At 39.3% G+C, this 25,804-nt stretch overlaps 1 protein-coding gene across 2 annotated transcripts in view; it reads right to left on the reverse strand.

Annotated features, from left to right (window-relative positions):
* Positions 1 to 25,804, reverse strand: part of RORB (RAR related orphan receptor B) — a 191,666-nt gene that overhangs the window by 81,123 nt on the left and 84,739 nt on the right. For both annotated transcript variants that reach the window (XM_076363121.1, XM_076363120.1), the window contains exons 2-3: positions 6,492 to 6,577; positions 1,947 to 2,088 (exon numbers count right to left, since the gene is read on the reverse strand). In XM_076363121.1, the coding sequence (XP_076219236.1) occupies positions 1,947 to 2,088; positions 6,492 to 6,577 (228 nt within the window). The remainder of the gene's footprint in view (positions 1 to 1,946; positions 2,089 to 6,491; positions 6,578 to 25,804) is intronic.

A 25,804-nucleotide genomic window follows, 5' to 3' on the forward strand; every position in this document is an offset into this window, starting at 1 on the left:
GAAGAGTCTGAGCCTACACATGTGGATGAATGTGAAAACCTTCAAGCAGGAAAAAGAACAGAAAAGGAAGAGTGTAATATGAAATGGCAGTGCCAGAATACCAAGGAGATGGTAGCCTCTTCAATTTATTTGCACTTTTTTACACTAAGAGTTTTTTTTTCTTGTTGCCAACCTCAGCTTGCTTGCAGCCCTTCACACAGGCTGCAAGCTACCTCACACAAACACAGCCCGCCCCTGGAATCAGACCATGGTGCACTGCACACCCTTACAGACAATATACAATGACTGTATTTTGAAAAATGCAACTGTGTGTTTTCTTCAAATTTAGAGCCTCAGTAATAAAAACAAACACCCACTGTTTATTCTCATTATATATTCATTAATTGGATTCTCCAGCTGCTGTCAATTAGCATCCTGCCTCTGCATGATAAAAATGAATCTGTTACATGGCTGAGAGGTAAAAATCACATTCAGTTTCTCTGTTAAAAGTCCATACAGCCTATTTTAAACTTGCAAGAGCTCTTAATATTGTTAGGTATAAACAACCTTACATAAACAATGAGAGAAGAAAGCGATGCTGTCAGAAGAATCACTCCCTTTGTCTGTATGCAGTGGTCCCTGAATTACAGGTTGGGAAGACAGGGCTGTCAGTCACATTAAAATGCCCCTGTGATACCTCAAATCATTGGAAGATATTACTTTTAGGAGGAAAGCATGTGCTGTTATATTACTGAAATGTTACTACTTTAATCTCCTCCGGGAAGAATCAGGTGCTAAGGCATCAAGTAAGCTGCATGCTAGGACCAAAAAGAGTTCACAGATCACAGGCTAGACTGCAAGGCCCCTCCCAGACTGGTGAGACTGGTGAGCAAGTTGTTTCAGTGAGACATGAGACACACTGAGGTAGGAAAAGACCTATTACAGTCCAAATTGAAAACATGTTTATAATCTGTGGACCATCTAAAGAAATAGCTCTTTCAGTAACTTCTCCATCAATGACTGTTAATTTCAAATGACACATTTTGTGTAAACTTTCTAAGACAGAAAACTGTTGCCAGACAATTGAAATAAATATAACCTGCCTTCAAAAATAGAACATTTTCTTCTCATACTTCCTGACCATTTAAAACATGTCTGTGAGCTGGAAACGCCCTACACGAGCAGTGGTGATTGGGGCAGGTTGGCTGTGGGCAGCCTTGCCCAAGCCTCCCACTACCTGCAGCTCTGATGTGTCTGCAGCTACATTCTCAGCCTACAGATCACGGCTTGTCACACCACAGCTTGGAAGGCGGACCAGAGCTCTGCAAAGACCACAGGATACAGCTATTGGATATACTGTGGAGCTTTCCTCTGGCATAGTGTCCATTTTCAGTGCTCAACTATGAAACGTTTCTTTTATAGACCCTATAGGGAGCAACGCACAGGTAAAAGAAATGTTTTTTTAGCAATGCGAAATATTTGGTCAAGTGCTCTGAATAAAACAAATAGAAACCCCCAATGCTATCAAGGTGTAAATGTCTTCTTAACTGCCTGTTTATTGTCACAGACCTTTAGAGATCTCAAGGAAAGGGATGCTTTCACACATCAATATTTAATGTTAAGATCAATGTTAATGCTTAATATAAGAGGTTATCTAAACTGGAATATAAATCCACCTCTCCAGAGGTGACCTTTTTGTGCTTTTGATCAGAACAACACATTTCACTTCTGACTCCTTCTGTTCCAAACTAATACTGCTCTCCAGTTTGTGATTTCCCCACCCTCCCCATGAAAATAGCCTCCTTTGTTAACTGAATGGCAAAGATCCTTGTCTCACAGTGTGTGCATTACAAAGCAAGGAGCTTCTCCTCTCTCTTTTTCCAGAAATCTACAGGGAGTTTAAGTAAGTCAGCAGTGAAGAAGAGTTTCAAAGGATTTAGGCGTGAAGCAGGAATCTGACTCCTTACCATCTCGAGACATTCCCAGGGCAAGACATTTCTGCAGTCGGCAGTGTTGGCAACGATTTCTGTTGGTTCTGTCAATTAAACAGTTTCTCTGCCTTGGGCAGGAGTAGGAGGCATTGTTCTGCTGACTCCTCCGAAAGAATCCCTAGGGGCAAGAAAGCAAGAGAGACCGAGTATTACCATGTGCATATATGTGCGCACACACACACACACACACAGAGAACCATGTAAACGACTACAATAAACTCTTATTTAGTGCAATGCTATTTATGCTATGGCTTTGCAGATGTGTTGATCCTGTATAGTGAAATTAAAGAACATTTACTTATAATACGAAGAATTGTGCTTTATTCTGTAAAGAATGTAATTCTACTTTGTTAAAACGCAAACAATAATGTTATAGAATGCATTCTTATTGTGCAATGAAGACCATGTATCATCTAATGCTTGCTCCTAATAGAGGAAAAGCTTGTCAGCATTTGTAAACAGATGACTTAAAAGTACTTGTTCTGACTATTTTCTTCCTTTGATGAAAGAGCCTGCTAATAACCGGCACTGGCTATGTGTAGCCTTAGAAGCTGAAGCCTGCTGTTGAATTTAACCTGGCAAATGTTGATCTGATCTGGAGGGACCATACACTTCAGGAGTGAAAAGTAATTCAAATTCAAGCATCACAAAAGCACTAGGATTTAATGACTGTATCAAGTAAAGCCCACACACAAAGGAGAAAGCAACACCTTTAGACACTACCATGAGAAAGTAATGACATTTTCCATTTCAATGGAATATAACATTATCCATTTTATCTATGTAAAAATGTGTAGTTATTCTATCTCCTAGAAGGTCTTTCTGGCCAGTTGCGGGCTATTTGGTTAAAGATCAGAAGGCTCGAAGGAGAGTGTTAACCCATACCTAAGGCCTTACGAGCTCCCAGCTGCTTACGAATGACACTGAGAGGTACCATTATGGTAAAAGTGACATGAAATGGCAGAGGTGACAAGAGGAATGAAACCAGGGGTTGAGGATTAGAGAGAGAAAGAGAGAGGGAGACGGCATTTTACGATATTCCTTACTTTCCTGTAAAATAAAGGACAGGAGGAACAGCAAGTCCAGAAAGAGAGAAACAAAGAAGAGAAGTTCCTTGGCTACTTTGGCATCTTTAGATGCAGGCAGCTGCAGGGTTGTGTGGTGGGAGAGCTGAAGGACAGCCTAGCCACCGCAGGAAGCCATGAGGAGAAAAAGGGCAGAAAGCATCATTACTGCAGTTACACTTGTCACCAGAAGTGATGCCAAAGTGGTTGTGCCTTTCTGGGCTGCTTTGCAAACAGCTCTGAATGGAGCCAGAAAGCAAGAGCTGACTTCATTTATCAGGCAGAACCAGTGTTATCTCCGTACAGGCTGACAGACGGTAATACCGAGCAATGGAAATCGTGGCAGCCGTGTGTTTTGGGGGAACGAGAGTGGGGAAGCAACAAGGCGACAGTGTTACAGGGCTCAATTCACTTGCTACGGGTAGTGCCTGAATTCTCACTCAAGTCCTGGTGAACCCAATGAGGATGGTGTGGGGTGTCAGTAACAACAGGCGACAGGCATGGTGTCCCACCAAGGACATCGGCAGCGCTAGTTCCTGAGGTCAAGCATAGAGAGACTCACTTCATCCGGCCCATGATGGTTTTATCAGTGATTATAGTATATCTAAAAACTAAATTAAGTTTTATGATTTGTAGTTTTGAGAACATGGATGTCCTTTACGGGAACTCTCAGAAAAAGTCTGGTGGGGACTTATCTGATCCTAGCTGACCAAAACTTTCCTGAAACTGGAGAGTTTAATTTAAGGCTAAATGGATGCTAATTGCAGATACTTCTACTCTATTTGCTGAACTTTACAGCCAGTTTTGTTTTTGACATGCAAAAGATTTTTTGGTTTAAAGGTTTAGATTTTAGCAGCTCCTATGTGGATATGGATTTGAGAGAACAAATGAATTAAATAATGTTAAAAAACCCCACACAACCATCTAGCATTGACTGTGCCTTATGCTGTAGTGCTGTTTTTTCCCATTAAGGTTGATCTCATCTCAGAAGAATTTGTTTGTTCCTTCTTTGCCCCTCTTAGGAAAAAATCAAGGGTTACACAATAAAATTAATCTACAACAGGTAATTTATTTTTACAAGGAGACTTTTGTACTCTCTTTCTCCTGCATAAGATCTGAATGTTGTCTTTCAAAGTACAGACAATCCTTCCATTTCATTTTTAGGGGATCTTTATATAATATTTGATATATTTACTGAGAATAATTCCATTTGAGGGAAGGAGGATGCAGTTCATTACTGAGGAGCTATGGTCTTAAAGACAGGTTTCCCAATATTCCCAACTCTGACAAGTCTTTCTGCATCTTGAACAAATCACTTTATCCATCACTGACAGTCAGTCCGAGAAGGGAAATGGTCACATGAACTGCTGTCTAAATCGTGACAAAAGAGTGGTAGCAAATACTTTGGGGGTAGGCAGGAGAGATGATAAAAGGCTTCTTAGCAAAAGAAGGAGCCACAGAGACAGACGGGATGGAAACCTATCTTCAGGTTTCACTCCAGTGATGATAGTGGCAGAGCCACCATTTTCTTCAACGGGTCCAGCACGTTATTCAGCGTATGCAGGCATGCACACAAAACAGCACTAATATTTATGATGCCCCCTTAGGCACTTATAATACGCATTTATAGTGGCATAGCTAATGTAGGGACAGAGAGTTAAAGGATTTCCTGTCCCTTGAAGTTTGTAGCACTACCACTGGCAGTACAATCCTTGGACGCTGTGTTCTGAAATGCTGCGGCTGTCTGGTGCCTGGCTCAATGTGTGTGCATGCTTGTGGAGCGGTTCTCACCTCTTTCTTCCACACGTGGTCTCCCTCTTAATTAATTCAGATTTCTAATGCATTCAGACAAGAGGAGCCAGAAATGACAAGTTATTAGTATGCGGGCTAAGCAAATAGTTATTTAATTGCTGGGCAATGAAGAGAAGAGTTGCACTGCCCGAGACAGCGCTTACCTTAAAAGAGAGCTCTGACTGACTCAGATGCCTCCTATCGGACCTGACGTGAAAACTGACATCTTTTTTCACAACAGGCTCACAAAACAAGATTAGACTAATTTATCTGATACCGCAAAACTGGCACAAAAACAATAGGGTTAAAACTGTCGTAAGTGGAAGAGAAGCTCTTTATCTCAATAAGCAGTCTACACACAGAGCTGAGGGGTATCATCTCCTCTTGAGGCACACTCAAGGGCCAGCATTAACCCTAATCACATCTACAGGAGACTCTACCCCTAACTGCTCTGTGGGCGCTGAGTACCAAGACAAGACGCTGTTTTTCTGCTGAAAGCATTTTTCTCCTGTAGCTTTTGTGCCAGTTCTGGAGTATCAGATCAATTAGTCTAATCCTGTTTCATGTGATCATCATAAGGAGATGCTTATTTCTAGTCCAGTGTCACAACAAGACAGTGACACACTGAGGGTTGTTCCAATTGTTAATGTTTCTGAAAGAAAACTGATCTTTGACACTGTATTGTTTCTTTATGTGTTGGCATTAGAAGCTTTCTTTTGGGAATGGGTGCAGCCAAATTTTCAGATTTTTCAGATGTTCTAAAATTTCTTAAAGTATTAAGTAAATACAGACTTGCTATTTCACTCTACAAATATGCACCCACTTTCAAATGTACCAGTTCGTGTGTTTCCACATAGAAGAAATCAGAGATGCAGCCTTTCCTTCTTTGAAATTTCACATTTACAGTCAAAGCTGAAATACCAACATGTAGTATGAAAGTCTGGTTTTCCATGAGTAATGATATAATTCCTTAGATAATAAAATCACAGAGTATTTTTAAAGTTGAAAACTGAAGCCTTTCTTCTCTTGGCTTGGGGTCTGATTTGTGTTATTTGAACTAATGCCTGGGATAATATGTTAATATGACTAAGCAGCATGGAAGGGTTTTTTGCCCCCCCCTTTTTTTTTTTCAACCTCCAATTCCCAGCAATTGCCCTGTGCTGGAGCCTATAAGGAAGACAAAGGATCCTTTTACACTACTCATAATGTAAGGCATTTTTTCCTTTGGCAATTACAATTTGGCCTGCAGAGAATATCAAAGGGGATAAAATAGGACCCAACTGACACCTGTAAGCTTTTAAGATATTGAACTGAGATACTGCACCAACTTTTAATGCTACACGGATTGCATAGGAAACAAGATAAGAAATCCCTCTCTCAAGATGATTTAAGATAGAACAGGTGTGACAATTGCTAGCCTCTCTATCAGCACTTATACTGCATCAGATGCGATTAATTCATGTTTCAAATGAGGAGGTAACTCTAAAGACTATTTGATGAAAAAGAAAGCAACTAGTAAAATTCGGCATGAAACACATCTATATCAGCAGCAGGCTTTACAGCCTTTGGCTCCACTTGCTTGAAAGCGTGTAAGAGTGTATTATTGTACATAGATGCCTGAGGCTAATGCAGATGCTGATGACTATGCTGTATTAAAATCTCATACCTTGCAGCCTTCACATGTGATGACTCCATAGTGTATTCCAGAGGACTTATCACCACAAATTTTGCATGGTATCACTTCAATTTGTGCTGAAAAAGAAAACAAGACAAATATTTTGAGTACGTAATTCTATTTCATTTCTTTCTTTCTCAAATGAAGATCTTAAAAACTAGAGCTAGGCAGTAGATAACCCGATCATCCCCCTGACAATATAAAACTGCTTTGTATTGTACTGCGAGTTTCTGAATGCTTTGATTTGGCAAATTTTAATTGCTTCACATTATGTAGTTTCTACCATACCCCATAAAACTCTTCAACAATTTAAGATATCCTACGATTAGCAAGTTTTTCCTCATATTCTCCTTTTTTGTTTTGTTGTGGTTTAACCCAGCAGGCAGCTAAACACCACACAGCCATTCGCTCACTCCCCTTCTACACAGTGGGATGGGGGAGAGAATTCATAGAATCATAGAATAGTTTGTGTTGGAAAAGAAAAAGTAAAAATCATGGGTTGAGATAATGACACTTTAATAGGACAGAAAAGGAAGGGAAAAAATAATAATGATAAAAGAATATACAAAATAAGTGAGGCACAATGCAATTGCTCACCACCCACTGACCGATGCCCAGCCAGTTCCCGAGCAGTGGTCACCACCCCCCAGCCAACTCCCCCCAGTTTATATACTGAGCATGACGTCACATGGTATGGAATATCCCTTTGGCCAGTTTGGGTCAGCTGTCCTGGCTGTGCCCCCTCCCAGCTTCTCGCTGGCAGGGCATGAGAAGCTGAAAAGTCCTTGACTAGTGCAAGGACTGCTCATCAACAACTAAAACATCAGCATGTTATCAACATTATTCTCATCCTAAATCCAAAACACAGCACTGTACCAGCTACTAGGAAGAAAATTAGCTTTATCCCAGCTGAAACCATGACATGTTTTTACTTGTTAATTTAATCATCATTATTGCTAGTAACAGTCATTGGGGTCCTAAATAATTATCTAGATTGTTCTTGCTTACACATTTCAAATATTCACAACTTTCCATTTTACTGAGGTAGAATTACGTAGTGTATTTTCATGCATTTTTCAAAGTAGTAGAGGTGATGAAGTTTTCACATCCTTCAGATTGTGGCTTCAAGACACACAAAGATAGCAATCCCACTGGCAGAGATGGGCTTGCAAATGATTGCTTAACCTCTCCTTCTCTTCAAGCTATTTGTTTCAGCACCAGGTCATGGTCAGGCAAGGCCCACAGATTGAGTTTAAGTAGCCAGTGGCTGCATGCTGGGAGAGGCAGATACTATCTGAAAAAGTTTGAATATGGATATACTTCAGATCCTTTTATAAACATAATGGTCATTTAATTCACAGAAGGAAAACATATTTCGCTATCTTCCATATATTTTTTCTTTTGCTAACATAGCCATTTGCTTCCCTCAACTACTTTGAATCCTGCGTGTGTTTCCTTTGACTATGCTGTAAGAGCGCATACTCTGAAATGTAGGGAAGGATTGTGCCTTTATTCTAGTCAGATGTGTTGAGAAGAAATAGAAAACCTATTTTCTTTTTTTTTCCTATGTGGGATGCATGTCTCCCTGCAATTCTCCTGCGACTTGGAAGTAACATTGTACTTGGTAAGGATCCGTACTCCTGGCAGATGCCTTTCCTCCACGCCCAGGGCAACAATAGCAACTGTTATTTGCAACACAAGTCACTCATCAAATTCTTGGGTAGCAAAGCTGAGAGCTTGTGTAGTATGGCTAGCCTAAGCACAAGGATTGCTAATGCTTAGTACTTTAACTGGACACATTCAACTCCAAACTGGACTGGGACACAGGGAAACAAGATTATTGTTCAGATGCTCATCCTAAGAAGAACATCCCATTTCAAACCTATTGACAGTCAAAAAGGTTATAAATGCTGGAAAAAAAGGTACTTAAAAATGACTGCACATTGTAAGCTAAGCACTAAGCACACTAGTACAGTGCATGCTGTGACAATGTAATGATATAGTCTCGATTTTGCCCCGTTTCTACCTATGGTTATCATTTATCACTCTTAGCAGAAGCCAAGAGTTTCCTAGGAGTTACCTTTCTAGCACCATGTGGTTAAAACCAAACCAGCAAAACTCAGAACCATGTGCTGCAGAGCCAGCACACTTCCCACTGAAAGATGCATTGCATCCCCTACTCCCCTAACCATCTACTTAGGGTAGAGGCCTACCAAAGTAAACTCCACAAGGTGAATGCTAGCAGGCCCTCTTCTCTGGAAAGTCAAGTAACTATTCCCTTGAGACACCATGTCCCAAAGGAACCAGGGAAGAGGGACATTCATGGATGGCTAGAGAGACTTTAGTTCCCCACTGTGAGCTCAGTTTCCTGAGATGCTGACTCTCATCAAGCACATTTTTAGGCAAGGCTTAGGCAAGCAAACCAGTTTTTAAACTGTTCCTAATCCAGAATTGACAGAATTAATTTTATTGTAGGAAATAGCAATTTGTTTTTAGTATGTTCTGGATGGAGATAACCCAGAACCAAAATCTTGCCTGCCTTTGTACTTAAGAAAGTTCATATCTAGAAATACAGTTTCCTATGTCATCCACAATTTTTGGCTTAGCTTGTGTTTCCTGTTTCGTTTTCATGAACTAAGTGGTGGTAGTTTCTTTCCCTTCTTAAGAAACTAATACACATTAGCCATCCTGGCATAATAGCCGCATAAAAAAGAAGGCAATTCCTTACAGAAAAGCATCTGCAGTTCCTTGGCAATTTTGCCAGGTTGATCCTGCTCAAAAATTCCTATGCCTTATTCCCATTGACATAATTAAAACATTTAAACATGCACCTCCAGGTATTGCTGTTTGAGAGGCTAGTTTGAGTAATTGCTCACAGGTCTCTGCTTGAGAGTCATGTGGAGGGAGCAAGGCTCAGCTCTGGGACCACACACTGCTTTATGTTGACAACCCTCAGAGACATATGTTAATGTCAGAAGCAGGAACTACAATGGGAATGTGAGGAGATCTTAGGGAAAAGACAAGACAAAAGAAGAAGAAAAACCCCAAAACAATATGAAGCTATTTTTAATGTGACTTGCATATATAGTTTGTAACTGCAATAGGAACAGAGACAGAAGAATTGATCCTGTGACACTCATTGCATTTAGCACAGTACTCATTACTCTGAGCAATCAATAATTCCATGCGTGACTTGCAAATTATAAGCACTATGTTCATGGCAGATATTTGTGGACCAGGTCACTAAATGCTAAGGCTCCGGGTTTCAATTAATATGAAATAAATACTTTAGATTTATGACTCATCAGTTAATTCAAACCCTTATTCAAAACTAACCACTTTATAAATTAGTAAATACAGGACGTCTAGGAAATCAGGAGAAGATCGGGTTCAAGACCATCTAAGGAACCTGAAGGTGTAGAAGTCCATGGGACCTGATGAGATCCATCCACGGGTCCTGAGGGAACTGGCGGATGAAGTTGCTAAGCCACTATCCACCATATTTGAGAAGTCGTGGCAGTCCGGTGAAGTTCCCAGTGACTGGAAAAGGGGAAATATAACCCCCATTTTTAAAAAGGCTAAAAAGGAAGAGCTGGGGAACTACAGGCCAGTCAGTCTCACCTCTGTGCCCGGCAAGATCATGGAGCAGATCCTCCTGGAAACTATGCTAAGGCACATGGAAAACAGCGAGATGACTGGTGACAGCCAGCATGGCTTCACTAAGGGCAAATCGTGCCTGACAGATTTGGTGGCCTTCTACGATACAAAATTGATGCATAAGGGAAGAGCAACTGACATCATCTACCTGGACTTGTGCAAAGCATTTGACACGGTCCCGCACAACATCCTTGTCTCTAAAATGGATACACATGGATTTGATGGGTGGACCACTTGGTGGATAAGGAATTGGCTGGATGGTCGCACTGAAAGAGTTGTGGTCAATGGCTCAATGTCCAAGTGGAGACCAGTGACAAATGGCATTCCTCAGGGGTTGGTATTGGGACCGGCATTGTTTAACATCTTTGTCGGAGATATGGACAGTGGGATTGAGTGCACCCTCAGCACGTTTGCCAATGACACCAAACTGTGTGGTGCAGTTGACGCACTGGAGGGAAGGGCTGCCATCCAGAGGGACCTTGACAGGCTTGAGAGGTGGGCCCATGCAAACCTCATGAAGTTCAACAAGGCCAAGTGCAAGGTCCTGCACATGGGTTGGGGCAATACCAAGCACAAATAAAGGCTGGGCAGAGAATGGATTGAGAGCATCCATGAGGAGAAGGACTTGGGGGTGTTGGTTGATGAGAAGCTCAATGCAACCTGGCAATGTGTGCTTGCAGCCCAGAAAGCCAACCATATCCTGGGCTGCATCAAAAGAAGCGTGGCCAGCAGGTCGAGGGAGGTGATTCTCCGACTCTACTCCGCTCTCGTGAGACCCCACCTGGAGTACTGTGTTCAGCTCTGGGGCCCCCAACATAAGAAGGACATGGACCTGTTGGAGTGGGTCCAGAGGAGGGCCACGAAGATGATCAAGGGGCTGGAGCACCTCACCTATGAAGACATGCTGAGAGACTTGAGGTTGTTCAGCCTGGAGAAGAGAAGGCTCTGGGGGAGACCTTATTGCAGCCTTCCAGTACCTGAAGGGCGCCTACAAGAAAGCTGGTGAGGGACTTTTTACAAGGGCATGTAGTGATAGGACAAGGGGTAATGGCTTTAAACTGAAAGAGGGCAGATTTAGATTAGATATGAGGAAGAAATTCTTCACTATGAGTCTGGTGAGGCACTAGAACAAGTTGCCCAGAGAAGCTGTGGATACCCCATCCCTGGAAGTGTTCAAGGCCAGGTTAGATGGGGCTTTGAGCAACCTGGTCTAGTGGAAGGTGTCCTTGCCCATGACAGGGGGGTTGGAACTAGATGATCTTTAAGGTCCCTTCCAACCCAAACCATTCTATGATTCTATGATTCTATGAAATTGCTACCATGCCTCCTTAGAGAGGTCACAGAAAAGGCAGCATCTTTAGGACACAGAAGGCATTTGAAGAAGTTTGGAAAAGTAGACTCTGCTACTGTCTCCTAGGCATTTCTTTTTGTTCACAAGACAGCAGAACAATTTAAGGATTCGTAACAGAAAGTTTGAGTCATTAATTGTACAGGCCAGATGAAAAAGAAGGCACTGTATTCCCAGAAACATCTTGAATTACTGTAATTAACACCCAGTGTACCAGGTTTCTTTTGCAGATTTAATGATTGTCAGAGGCTACTAGACCTTTTTCACATTGTATCTTTGTTCAGCCACCTATAATTTTATGTTGTTTTTCTTCTTCCCTTCTCCTCTTAGACCAACAAACAGTTTAGGGACCTGTATATCCTACCTCTCTTCATAGCTATTATAAAATAAGCTGCTTGCTTCTGAATTCCTTACAAGTACAAAATGCATCGCTTCAGTACCGCTTCCTTAATATTGAGGCAAAAATGGAATGAACTAATAATAGTGGAGTTGCCACAATGATGACTTTCAGCAGCACAGGAACAGAACTTATTTTCTCCCAATGTAGTAAACATGAGGAAGGATATAAGAGCAAAACTACTTATCTCCACTTTTAAAGTCCTTCCACTTGCCTTCTTACCCATCAACTTTAATAATGCGAATAAGAATAATGGCTCCTGCCTCTTTTCAAGCAATAACACAGGTCTCAACTGTCCATTTGTCCAATTTTTCAACAAGCACATTCAGTTTTCATCCTGTCTTGAGACGCATCACTCTATAATAAAAGCCTGCAAAACCACCATCATCCTGATGTCTAACAAAACATTTATAATTTTGGATACGTGCTGCATTGTGATTGCTCCTTATCACCAACTGTAGCTTCTCTCATCAGTACCACAGGGTCATCCTGTCTCTCTGCGGTATTCATCTCTTATTTTATACTTGTTTAAAGTTCTTTGGGGCTGGGAACTGCCTCTAGTTTTATATGGCACCCTACAAATTAGAATGCCGCAATGGAAATTAGTTAATTCTACATGACTAGTAATAATAATCCACAGATGCTGGGTTTACCACCTGGAACCTAATTCATTCTCTTAGGACAAAAGGAAGAAGGGTGGAATTCTATTAAGGAAGCAAATATAAAATCATCATTTGAAATGAACACTTGGATAAAAACAAATATGTACTTAAAACCATCTTCAAACCAAGCATTAGCTATTTTCTCAAATGCTGCCCCAATAGGAATAAAAAAGTACACTGAGCTGCTTTTTTTCTCTTTTTTTCTACCAGCAAAAAATTTACTCACGGGCACAAAATTCATTATCCTAAAAGTAGGGCAATAATCAGGTTTCAAGAATTGTTATATCAGTGAAATTAGGAATAAATCTGGAAGGAGATACAGAGTTAATTTGCTGAATTCCTCTTGAAACAAAGATAAGAGTCAACAAGGCAGCTAATGTGTCCATTGTGTATTTGTGAGGACTGCCACTCACATGCATATGTTGACTAAACAAGAAAAAAGCAAAGCTTTTATATAATCTCAGTTTAACATCTGAGGGACTTCATTCAGGAGAGACAGGACTACAATCTCCCAGACCTGTAGCTTTGGTTCCAAGGGGAAAAAAGACTAGAGCTTTCAATATTTAGTACTTGATCAAAAGAGGATACTAAAGCATGCTGGGCATGAACTTTGAAGAGGAAGTCCTCTCTCTAATTTGTTGATCCAGGAGGGACTGCACTTGGAAACATCAAGGCTAATCAGAGAACCGATATCAAAAAAAGCAGCTCCTTCACCTTCCAAGAATTCCCGTCATCCTTAAGCTGGAGTTCTTTGAAAAATGCTAGTAGATTGGCCCAGTTCACTTTCATGTTTGTATCCCTAGGTGATTTCAAATTAGATATATTCAGCATTTTTATCTATTTGCCAACGCTGCTTTTTTTATGCTAACCTCTGTGAGACAGGCTATTTTCCTTGCACGTTACCGTCAATAGAAGTTTCCACTATAAGTCAGGCTACCAGCTAGATCTTGGTATCCCCTCTGCCACTGGATTAGATATTCTGTGGCTTCACAGCAAGACTTCAAGTGCTTTGCATTTGTATTTAATAATCTGAAAATATACAGCTGAGGATACTAGTTATGTTTTCCAGCCTCTGTCGTACCTCATGCAGTGAGAGCTACATAGTTAGCAATATCTCAGCAAGCTAATTAATGCCAGCTAAAGTTAATTACTGTGTCTGTAGATACATTTGCTGTCAGCCATACCCCAAATGAGCCATTAGAGTAAGCAGATATGATGGAATTCACCCAGAAAAATAATATTTTCATAAAATACAAGCATTTTTGCATGGTGGTACACACAACTCTGACTATGAGTCTGAACCCTGGACTTTCTTAGAGCTACAAAGACTATCAGGTTCACTCTGCCAAGGGCCCTCTCTGCATGCACAGCAAGGCTGATGATTCCCAAATATGCCACTCCTGCAGCTCATGTGCAGAGACGTACAAATTCCCCAGAAGCAGCAGTTCTTGTGTATCTGTATGTCTCACTGGGCACACACAGTAGATTTGATCTGTACATGATCTGTAAAAACTTGTCATGAATTTCAAGGTAAGTGGTAGTCCTGGATGCTGGATATTGAGAAACCTGATAGATCATTGCTTGAAATAGAAGAGCGATAGATTATTGCTAAAAAGATTGTTTTTCCTATAAATCCATGCAAATGTCAGGTCTGATTTCTTTCATGGTCTCAGACTCTTAGCTGAAGTTTTTTTAGCTTATAATCAATGTCACTTGAAAGGTTTTTTAGTGACACGTTTTCTTTTCCCTTCCTCTTTTTTGCTTTTCCAGTAGGGAAAAAAAAAGAAAAAGCACTGCATTGTACATCAACTTTTCTTACAGATCAACTCTGCCCTTTATTGCATGGCTATTCTAAAGACTACTGGAAAAGAACCTTTTAAAACCTCAAGTTTTTTCGATGAAAAAAAAAGTCTTTATGTAGTTACCCTGTGCATCCTTACTATGTGCATTTAAAATTTATTTTTTAAAAGAAAAGGTAAGATCAAACCTTAGAAATATGCATGACAATGTCTGTAGGCTGATGAAAAATTTCAAAATTACATGCTATATATTAGCCTTTTTGCAGGTTTTGCATATCAAGGAAATGTTTATATCTGCACTGTAGATATACACTTTGGGAGACTTTTTGTATCTGTTTCATGGCCATAATAATGTTTACAGACCACTGTCAAATGGTTTGAAATAGACAGATGAAGTAATATGAGTTCAAATGATTATGGCTGCTCCAGAGCTAAAGGTAATCTCCAAACTGCTCATATTATCTGATCTTTTTGTATCTTATTGTTACATACTAATTTTGGAACAAGTCTGGAAAGAATGATCTGCACAGATTACTTGCCTTTACATTCAGCAGAGAAGGTGAAATTACAGGAAAAAAAATGAGCGCAGTAGAACAACCTTTTCCCATCACAATAAGAACAGAAATAAGAAAAAATGTTTTTGTTCAAATGCCCTTTCTTTCCTTTCCTGAGTGTAATTACAATGGATCTAGCAGTGTTATGTAACAATTTATGATTAGTTAAAAATTGCTATGCTTGTGATGGTCCAAGGATATAGGTGAGATGAGATTTTCAGACAGATCTAATATCTTTTATTAGACCAAGGGATACATTCTTTTAAAAAGAAATGCTTTTGGACCTCTAGCTTTTTATCACACCTTAGGTAGGAGAAAAGGACTTCAAGCTTAACACAGGTTAAGGATAATTGCTCAGAGCTGAATTTCATTATGCTAATCAATTAGAAAAGCTGCAAGATTTGCAAGGGTGGATGATTCTCTGTGGAGCAAAGGTAGTTGTGAGCAAGAGAACCATAAGAGTCTTAAGAGCAGTGACACGATGTTGTGAGATAATTGATATATACTTATTTTGGATTACCAGTCTTTCTTTCTGCAGAAGTGATGATTTTAATGAGTTAAAAACATATGTAAATTAACAGAAAATCTGGATTTCCATGGGGTTATTACAGACAGTGGTGGTGATGCTGTTTTCTGGACTTCAAATAAAAGCTTTTTTGCCAAGAATGGCAGCCCAACACTCAATGAAACACCAAAAGGTTAGGAAGATGCCAAAGGCACAGATGTTGTTACCTAGCAGCTTGTTTGTTTCTTTATTTTGGACAAGAGAGTAGTTGACGTGCATAAGAAGCACAAGTGTAAAGGCTGTCCCAGACTTTCGTGGGATGGTTCACAGGCAGGGAAGACAGCAGCAGAAGCAGCAGAACTGCCTGTATCCTCTGCAGGGCGGTGATAGATAACACAGACAAGTACAGCCCAGTCTCCAGATCTAAAAAGATGAAAATCAGCTCCCTTGTCAGAAGCTATTGCTCAAAGCTTGACCCCTGAAAGGCTGTGCTCAAAGAGGTTAGAAAGGGTCAAAGGATCAGTAAACTTTGACAACTCACCTAGCATTCTGTAAATCTGTACAGAAGCATTTTCATTGCCTCTCAGCATGGACTTCTCTATATTAATCTATGAACTCTTTTCCCTAGTAACTCATATGCATGGAAATTATGTGTGTAACTTCAAAGGATGGTGCTACAGTAAAACAAGTTACCACACAACAAAAACAGGTTGCCAAACCAATGATTTGGGCTCCATAGGTGAGTTCAAACCAGACATATTTAATTGAATTCTCAAAGCTTTAGCCTGGGCCCCATAAAGAGCTCAGAAACTTGCCCTATTCACAGGGAAAGATTTAAGTGTATAATAAATGCAGAATTATGACTGTACAGTTTCTACTTCCCTCAAAGACTCAAGCAATGGTTCTGCTGATACTGCACACTTTCCCTAAAGAGATTACTATGGTAATCCCAAATATTATATTACCCAAGCTATCTTATATTTGAGCTCATCAGATACAATGTTCTGCAAATAATCTCTAGCAGCTTTAGCTACTGTTTATATAAGCTGGTCAGGATGGCTATTTGAGCTGTGATGACCATGTTTTCTACGCAATTCTCTACACAGTAAATGTGCACTTGCTCAAAAAATAGCAGCCTATACAGAAAATACGTTGCACATGCAAAGTTCTTTCCTACGAGAAATACACTTAGTATTTACTCTGCCAACCTTTTTTGTCATAATTTGTGAATGTTTCACTTAAATAGTTTACAATATAGCAGGCATTTAGCAGGACGAATTCTTTTCCCTCCTTACTTGTCTTTACTCAGAAAGCTACTCAGAGTGTGCCCAGTGTTTCTGAATTACTGTTTCCTGACAGACAACAATCCATGGCTATTTTTTTTTTTCTCTTCTGGATAAATGGACTAATGAACTTTGCAAGTTAAGAGCCCAGATAGCATAATAAATATTTACAGTCCATTTTACCTGTTGAGACCTGGCTGAAATTGTCCTATAGTACTCAGCACCTTAGTGGGAATTCTTTATGTTAATATGCATAGAACACTGCTGTACAGTTACAAAGCCTAGTAGCATAAAGACAGGTGTTGCAGGAACAGGCTCTGAAGACCTTTTGTTTTCAAGGCTGTGGGATCATACACGACCTTGTCTTTCCTCACACCCAGCCAGTGTTACTGCTTGCTGGAGTGGGTGGAAATGAACTTAAAACTTACTTCAGCTTGCAGTGGAAGGAAGGTGTAGTGCTTATTCTTAGCTCTGTCTGTGGCAGCACCCTATTCTCCAGCTCTTTGCTACTGGACTGCAGTTGCAGAACGCTCACAATCCTCCCTGCGCCCCCACCCCCCGCCCCTGCATTGTTTTTTTTTGAACATCCCCCATTTTCTACACTCCAGTAACACTCAAACCCAGAATTTGATGCAATGCAAAATCATCAAGGGAAATGAGGACTGTTGCACAGTTCAGGTCTCCACACAGAACAAGCTGACACTCAGCAATCTGAGTATTCATGACTCAGTTGCCACTAAACAGAGCCTGAATCCAGCCTCTGTATAACCGGAGGCTTCAGGCATAATCCTATTTAACTCCCCTTCTACAACTGTTTATTTTCTGAACTGCTTCTCAAGCACTTGCTCCGCTAAAGAGAAGAAAGGCTGAGCCAACACCTGGGACGGACAGCTATAAGAAACAGCAACATCATGTGGGATGGATGTTAGGCAATATTACAGTGCACTGTGAATGAATGAGGATTTAGGAGGTTTGTTCAATCTGTGGATACACACAAAACAGAGTTGCTGAACCTACAAAGAAGGCAGCTTCAGAGAAAGTAACAACTGGGTCAGAACCTTCTTCTATTGTCCCACCTCTCAAATACTTATTTTTTTCAGTATTTATATTTCATGCAAAAGTTGTCCGCAAATTGTGAAATACTCAGAGAGTTTAAAATGCTTTCTTCTTTTGGAAACATGTAAGATAACAGAGAAGAATCAAATCATCTAAATCTTTACTTCTGAAAATTAGTACGTTAGACACTGCTATATTAAAAATATGATAGAAAAATCACTAAGTTATACTTAGAATGGAAAAGTACTTTACCTTCATATAAGTAAGAGATCTCACCATTCAAATAACTGGATATTTATGTTTTATATTCTTCCATTTCTGTGGAAATCCATACTGATTTTTATCGAGGTCTCAGTATGTTCTACTTTTTATAAACAAAAAATTGGAAGAGGAAAGAAGGGAGGTTGAGATTTGAAAAAGTCCAAACCGAATACACACCCAACAGGAATAACTAGTGCCATTTTTAAGATTTCGTAGGAAAAAGACATGTTTAAAATGTCAGCCTTAGTAGGAACAAACAAGCACTTCAAAGTCCAGAAATCACTATGTATGGTAGCATACATAAAAAAAAGCAAGTAATTTTTATCGTGTGTGCACCTTTAAAAAATAAATTTGATTTTCTTTTGTAACCACTGTTACAGCTACCTTAAGCATTACCTCTCAGGGTACTGTGCCGAAAGTTGGCATTTTACTTTACAAGTTATGAAAATATGACATAAAATGACTTAAAGACAATGTTAAAGCATACTCGGTGGTTACTAATGGCTTTTGCAAACTTTGAAAAACATTATTTTCCAACTTTTCTCTCTCTTCTACACATATGTTATAGAGAAGATACAGAAAAAAACTTTTACATCTAACAATGATGTGTAACAAGGATATGTTTCATTTGGTAAGTATTCTGCTGTGGATATCACATATAAAATAAAATAATGTTTCTTTTGCTTTATCAATGAGCCCAATACCTTATTTGTCAGACTAACATAACTGATTGCCTATACCACATCACTGTTATTAGCAAACACCCCTCTTTATATTTATTTGAATATGCATGCCTGCAAGATTGCTTAACCATTTAATTACATTAACTAATCATATCCTCAATTTCCCCCAAATATTACATCCCCAGTATGAATTTCTATGATTTTATCACTTATTGTAGCAAGCAAATGTCACAATAGTTCCATTTCTGGAAATTTAGTCCTGGGAGTTTTCTTTTATCTAATACTGAAAATTAAGCACAAAAGGTAGTCCAGGACTAACCAGTGAAGTACTATATACACTGAGTCATCTGAACATGTACATTTAATTACAGAAAAGCCAAAGGACTTTCAGGAAGTCCTGCACACAGAATCAAGCTCTACAGAGTGTAGACCATGAATGAAGGTGTGGGAATGGCGTAACAGGGGAGTACAAAGGGTTATTTTGCACATTGATAAGCAAGGTTCTTGTCAACATCCCGGCTTTTTTCCTCCCCTGACCCTCAACACTCCTATTTCGTGGAATGCTTCCCATTCCTAGAATCTCTGTAAATCTATTTGTCCATTACAATTAAAAATGCTTAATTATACTGTTTTCTGACTGCCTTATGCAAGATACCTTCAGGAAAATTTTAGCTGATTTGACTGTTACAATCATATGCTTTGATTAACAATACTTTGGTGAACCACAGGGCATGATGCAACTTAAAAATCCAAAGCATTTTAGTAAGCTAAATATATTGTATATTTGCAGTGCTGATAAACCACTAATTAATGCAGTTTTTAAGTTAAATGTTTTACAGCTTAAAGGTTCTTGCCAAAATAGCTGACTGTAATGCTCAAGGAAAAGTTGAGAGGGAAGAATACATAAGCACAGTTTATGTCTTTATTTTTGTTAATGAGCATGATTCAGTAGCAAAAGCCTTCTTAAAAATGGGAGTTGCTTTTTTTTTTGCCCCCCCCTTTTTTTTTCCTTTTTCCTTTTAAGACAGAAAATCATCAAGCTGGCTGCCCAAGGGAAAGAAGGAATGGGAAAATGTGTTTCTGCTGGTACAGATTTTGGTTCTGAGTTGCACTAAGTAAATTTGGAGTAATTCAACATACTCAAGTAGAATTATAGCAGTTCAGCAAAAAAGAGGATCTAACTTGCATTGTCTGGGACTTTATGTAACTGCCATCACAGTCAATGGAATAATTTCCATCCACTTTCCTGGATCACTTTCCTTACAATACCTTCCCCCATGCATTATGCACAATATAACTCCTACAAGGCAAAATGACAAGAGAGATAGGCAACAACAAACAAATAATAAAAGCGATTTCAGTTTGAAATGACTCTGAAATCCTTCTGATATTCCCTTCTTAGAGCTTTTTGAATTTGATCATATTTTTGATCATCACTATGGATTTTCACTTTTGCACATTTTTATTTAAAATCTTTGCCCCATCTTTTGAAAAGCAATCAAATCAGCTGGAGATATTCTTGGATTTGCATCTGTTGCTGTCTGAAAAATGTTACACTTCCCAACTGTCTACTTACCAATTTAATCTGCCATCTTTTAACACAGTAGGAAGAATTAATCTTTAGTAAAACTCCAAGTGCAGTTGTCTCAAGGATAGATTTGGTACAGCATGATTAATATTTCCCTATTTATTCTTCATTGGAATACCTCATATTGTTAAGGAAGTGAAGAAGAAAAATGTTTCAACTCACCAGTTGCATCAGTTTTTATTCTGGGTTGAATATCACACATTTTGTCGTAAATAAATAAAGACTCCTAGAAGCAGAACAGTATTCTTCCTACTACCCTACTTATTCACAGCTACACCTGTGCTGTTGCAAAAGTGGAGTCTTAACAGACTGCATTAACAAGATTAAATGGAAGAAGTGATAAAGGCATAGACTGTTCCATTTCATTAAGGAAGGGAGGAAGCCTGCTGGAGGAACTAAGTAATGAAACATTTTCTTTTGATACTATCTTCATGTAGAATGCATTTCTTATTCCAGCCCAATCATTTAAAAATAATACTTCTTTTCTAGAAATTCTGAAAATAAATCCCAGCTTTCCTTTACCATCAGTTGTTTTTGTTCCAGACATATATAAGAAATGGAGGATTAGAATGGCAGGTGTAAGATGCCAAATTATTACAGATAAAAAACCCATCTTGTGAAATAACAACTATATCCTACCTACCTGCATCCAGAGCTAAAAGGTTAATTTGCTTACAGTGTTTTAAGACTCCATGTGACAGACCTGACTGAACTGCCCCTGTTGGACAACGATCACATTAAAGGAATATCAACTGAATCCCAGTTGCTCTTAGTTTGTACAGCCAGGGGGAATTTAGGGGTAAGCTCTCAGTATGAATCTCTAACAGAGTTGCTCTGAGCCTGGAACTAGTGTTTTTTATTTTTCTAGGCTCCCACATTGGGAGCCTAGATTGCATCCTGGTTCACAGGTTATACTTGCAAGGGCCTGCAGTGGCTGTCATGCATCAAACATGGTGTAGACAAATGCAAAGAACTGCAAGCTTTACACAGGCTTTCTGTCAAAATCAAAACAAAGCAAAACAAGATATAAGAAGAGAGGACTTTTACAAGACAGCTGATACATTAAATACAGTGCCTCTCACTAATTCACTTTCCCTTGAGAGTCTTCGCAGGTTTTCTGTGCTTGAAAAGAATTCCCCTCTCCTCCCTGTTACACATTCCCAGGCTTTTTTGCTGGAAGAGCTCTGCAAGGTTACTTCATTTCCAGGTAACCTTTCCTTGTTAAATCATTTTCTCATGTCCTAATCTTTTGCATAAAGTACTTGTTGGAATAAAACTCAGATTTTAACAGTTCTGTCCTGCTAACTCTGCATATTCATTCTCTTGGAATTTGTGCCAAAGATAAAACAGAGAGGACCTAATTTTCAAGATTCAGTAAGCCTGATAAATACAGAAGACTGTTAATCCTACCTACTATTAAAAAAAAAAGTTCAAAATTGCCACCATCTCAGCCACTTTGCTTTGAATGTTTGTTCTGGTTAGATACAATGTTGAGGAATTTTCAAAAAAAGAAACCAATGCAAGGGGAAATATTAGGGGAGAGTTCCAAAGTTTATCAAAATAAGGAGAATTATTGAAGATTACTAAAAGTACAGAAAACAAACAAATACATGAGCTGGTAATAGGACGCCTGAAATAATATTTTTCCAATAATGAGGAAAACATTATTTAAAGGATAATAAGAAACAGGATGAGTTAATTACTTATAATAACTCATTTAATTCTGCATAAACATTACACAGCTATTTTTTTCATGACTGTTCCTAGAACCAGTCACGTAGGCTACATGTGATGCTGTGGGATTATAATCTTAAATAAGGTCCCAAACTCTTGGCCTGCTGCGTTTCAGATGAATAAAAATTCCCTGGCTTGCTGAAAGAATAGGAATTGCCCTCTCTCTATTATTTCATAAATGGAAGCCTTTGATGTTATGGGGCATAATTTTTCCTGACTGGATAAATAATTGGTGTATAATTTTCCTCCTGTTGCAACAGCATTTCATTCTGCTGAAATAGTGATTGCCTAACAAGATTTTTAAGTCTCACTGTTTCATAATATATTACAGTTCCCTATTAGACACACCACTTTCCTCTCAGATAAAAAACATGGATCAAAGAAATGGCCAAAAGAAATGAACAACATTTAAGGGTTCTTTTTCCCTTTTCTCCCTCTCTAATTTGTGTAACTGAAAATTAGTTCTGCATGAGTCAGAAAGAAATCAATAGATTGTTGCCAAATAGTACAGACCCTTCTGATGCAGGAATTAGTATCAAATTGGTGCTGAGCAACAATTCCAGACGCACTGGCTTTCAAATCAAGAATTATCACTTGACTAGCAGCCTAATAAATCACCCTGTATGTTCTATTGGGCGTGTTCTGCCTCCACAAGCATCAGGGCAGGCAGAATTTGAATGCAGAAGTCTTAGGCAATGTTTGCATTTTGTAATGAGAACTCAGTTCCAGAAGAAAATGGCGATATTTAAACTTACAGAATATAATGACATGACATAGTTTTCAATTCTAAGTTTGTATTTCTAGAAATGTATCCCACTGACTCTCAGCTGAAAAAAAATATTGAGGAACAATTACAAGAGCTGAACAAATATAAAATGAAAACTCCACTCATCTATAGGATAAAGTAAAGCAAGCTCTGACATCCATGCATTACTAGCTGCCTTTTGACCAGAAAGCTGTCTTATGAGCTGCCTTAATAGCCTGAACCAATGGACAATCTGAATAAAAGGGGCCGTCATGCACTTAGCTTTCTTTTTAACTGTTTCAACACAAAGGGATCATGAAAAGGTCCTATTTGCACGTTCATGAAAAAATGTTGCCTGTGTTCGGTTCTGCCTGATGATGGTCAACAGAAAAGAGATTTTTTAAATATGATAAATATTTTTAAGATCAAGAAAGGGGGGAATTTAACACTAATGAATGCTATGGAATATAGCCTTATTCCTGAATGTCCTGACAGTTAATTCTCTCATCAGTCTAATTTGCTCAGCAGTTTATAGTGTCTTATAACACACACAGTCACAGGATTAACTATGGAAAGGAGGAACGTAAACAATTTATGCTAGTAATTTACAAAGAAAATAAACTATAGAAGTTGTTGCACAGAAACTGACTATTGCACTACAGTAAAAAAAAAACCCAAAACCACCATCCTGAAAGACAAAGGTATTAAAATTCAAAAAGGTAATCGATTGGATATTACAGTTTTTTCTAGAAACTACAAATACTTAAGGACATGGTCTGCTGGAGCCACCCCGTGCACTTCGATAGCTCAGGGAGTCCTTCAGCTGTTGTAGGTAGAATCTGTTCTAGGTGATAGCTCTGGTAAAAGTGATTTGGCTAAACCAAGGACAATCTGGCTATCGCTTTAGAGACCAACAAATGTGGAGATTATGAGGGAGCTACAGTGGGATTCAATTCCATCCAGCCACCTTGCTTTTGTTAATAGCAGGCACCAGACAGGAACTTTTTTTCTCTTGCTGTTCTTGCTGTTCTTATCAAAAAGCATCCAGCTGTCTGGGGAGTAAGTGGAATGAAAAAAATGTGTGTATGTGTGCGCGTGCGTCCAAGTCTGTACTGGTTCAGAACCTCATTTGGTGTGAACTGGTACAGGGCTGCTGAAGTCAGTGAAGCTGTGCCAAATTATATTAACTGCGGGTCAGGTCCTCTTCTCATTTATTCCCACATTACACAACAGTTGAAAAATAAAGGAAAAGAGTGTTATTAAAGAGGCTATAGGTAACTGTACCACCCTCCTCCCGAAGGCTGCATATGATACATCCCCCTGGCCTTAACTGCCAGAGCTATAGGAAATTGAGCAGCAGCTTCTAGGTTGTGGCCCTGCACGCTTTCAAAGAAGGTGCTTCTGTTCTTTCATTTTGGGAAGTAGGTATTGTGCTTGGGGAATGTGATGAGATGAACCTTGCTCTCTTTTGCTTTGTATGTTCTCCAGCCATGCAAGCTCTTATCCACCTTGCAAATGTCCTTTCAGATGTTGCCTTCCTCCCTTGTGGATACAGAACAGAAAGAAAAATCTTGCTGCATCCTGAAATCTTGTGATCTGTAAATCTAAGTCTCTGCAGCCCTGGGGACGTTTCAACAATGTGAATCAAGTTCTATTCCACTTGCAGACTAAAAATACAAAAATGGTGGTGCTACCTCCTGGTTTAAAGAAAAAATCAATACAAATGTATCGAGAATCCAGGCGCTTTAATCAGGGCTGCTATATATGGGGGAATCACAGCAAAAGGATTAGCACAAGAAATTGGTAGCAGGGCTTTCTGTCTGTTCTTTTTTTGTTCTGTTTTGTTTTCTGGTGAAAAGTAACCCCACCAGACTGGGTGAAGGGGAGCATTGAATGAGAGAGAGAATTAGTCTATTAGTCCACTGTGCAGTGCATTTTAAGTTCAAAGACTTCAGAAATGATAAGAGAGGCTATACCTTTATGTGCAGAAAAGAAGGATCTTTGGAGAACCTTGTACATTAAGGTGACAGACTTCCTCTGTTGGTATGACCTCTAATGGCTTTGAAAAACAGTGAATGAGTTTTAAGAACCAAGGATGGTTCTATGGTTATCCATAGCAAATTTGAAGAAAATTATGGACATGTAGGAAATAGTATCTTTGAACCAAATTGAAAGTGCTGACCTCAGATTTTTAGCTGGTCTGTTATTATACTTCCCTGTGGAAACTTGCAGCATCCGGGTGACTTGTTCTGAGTGACTTTTTTGTCTCACCACTTCTTGTTTCACCTTCCAAGGAGTGACAGACCCCTCTTGATAAAAAAGTTTCTTCCCTAAATTGGATGCTGTATCTCCTTGACACATGTAAAGAGAAATTTATGGCTAAATCCATTCAGAAGCAAGTCAGGTATTTTAGACTTTTACAGCCCCGAGGTTCACACACCACTTAATCAGGCTACCAAACCTTTGCTGTAGGAAACCACTGATTTTCCAGAACAATTATCACTGTTTTCATGATTTCAAACCTCGTGTCACATGTCTCGTGTCACATGTCTTATGTGTCAATCTCTTGCTATCGGATTTTAGCATTGGAGCAAATCATTTGTCATCGGCTATTGCCTGTGGAACTACTGATTATTTCCGTAGGCCCATATATGTTTTCTAGTGTGACTGCAACTATCAGTACCATGAAGATGTACCTAACAGGGCTGTTTTGGAAGCAGAGTAGCCACCTGTAACAGTAGAGCAATTAGGCATATTTTTGTTATGCCTGGAGATCATCAGAACTACCACCAAAATTCATCTTAGGTTGGACATAAACAGCGCAGTCTCTCCCACCCTACACCCAATATATAATAAATTGCAGCACTTCTGTACAAGGAGCTGACTCACTCTGCATTCAGACACATTTCCAAAGATTTGAAGCACTGGACAGTCTCAGCCAACATGCTATGCTCCAATCTTCATTGGTTGCCCAATTTATTGATATTTTTACTATGATTAAAATAGCCAGCAAATGTTCTCTTAATTGCAAA

This window comes from Aptenodytes patagonicus, chromosome Z (genome assembly GCF_965638725.1).
Source record: "Aptenodytes patagonicus chromosome Z, bAptPat1.pri.cur, whole genome shotgun sequence".
NCBI classification, from domain to species: Eukaryota; Metazoa; Chordata; class Aves; order Sphenisciformes; family Spheniscidae; genus Aptenodytes; species Aptenodytes patagonicus.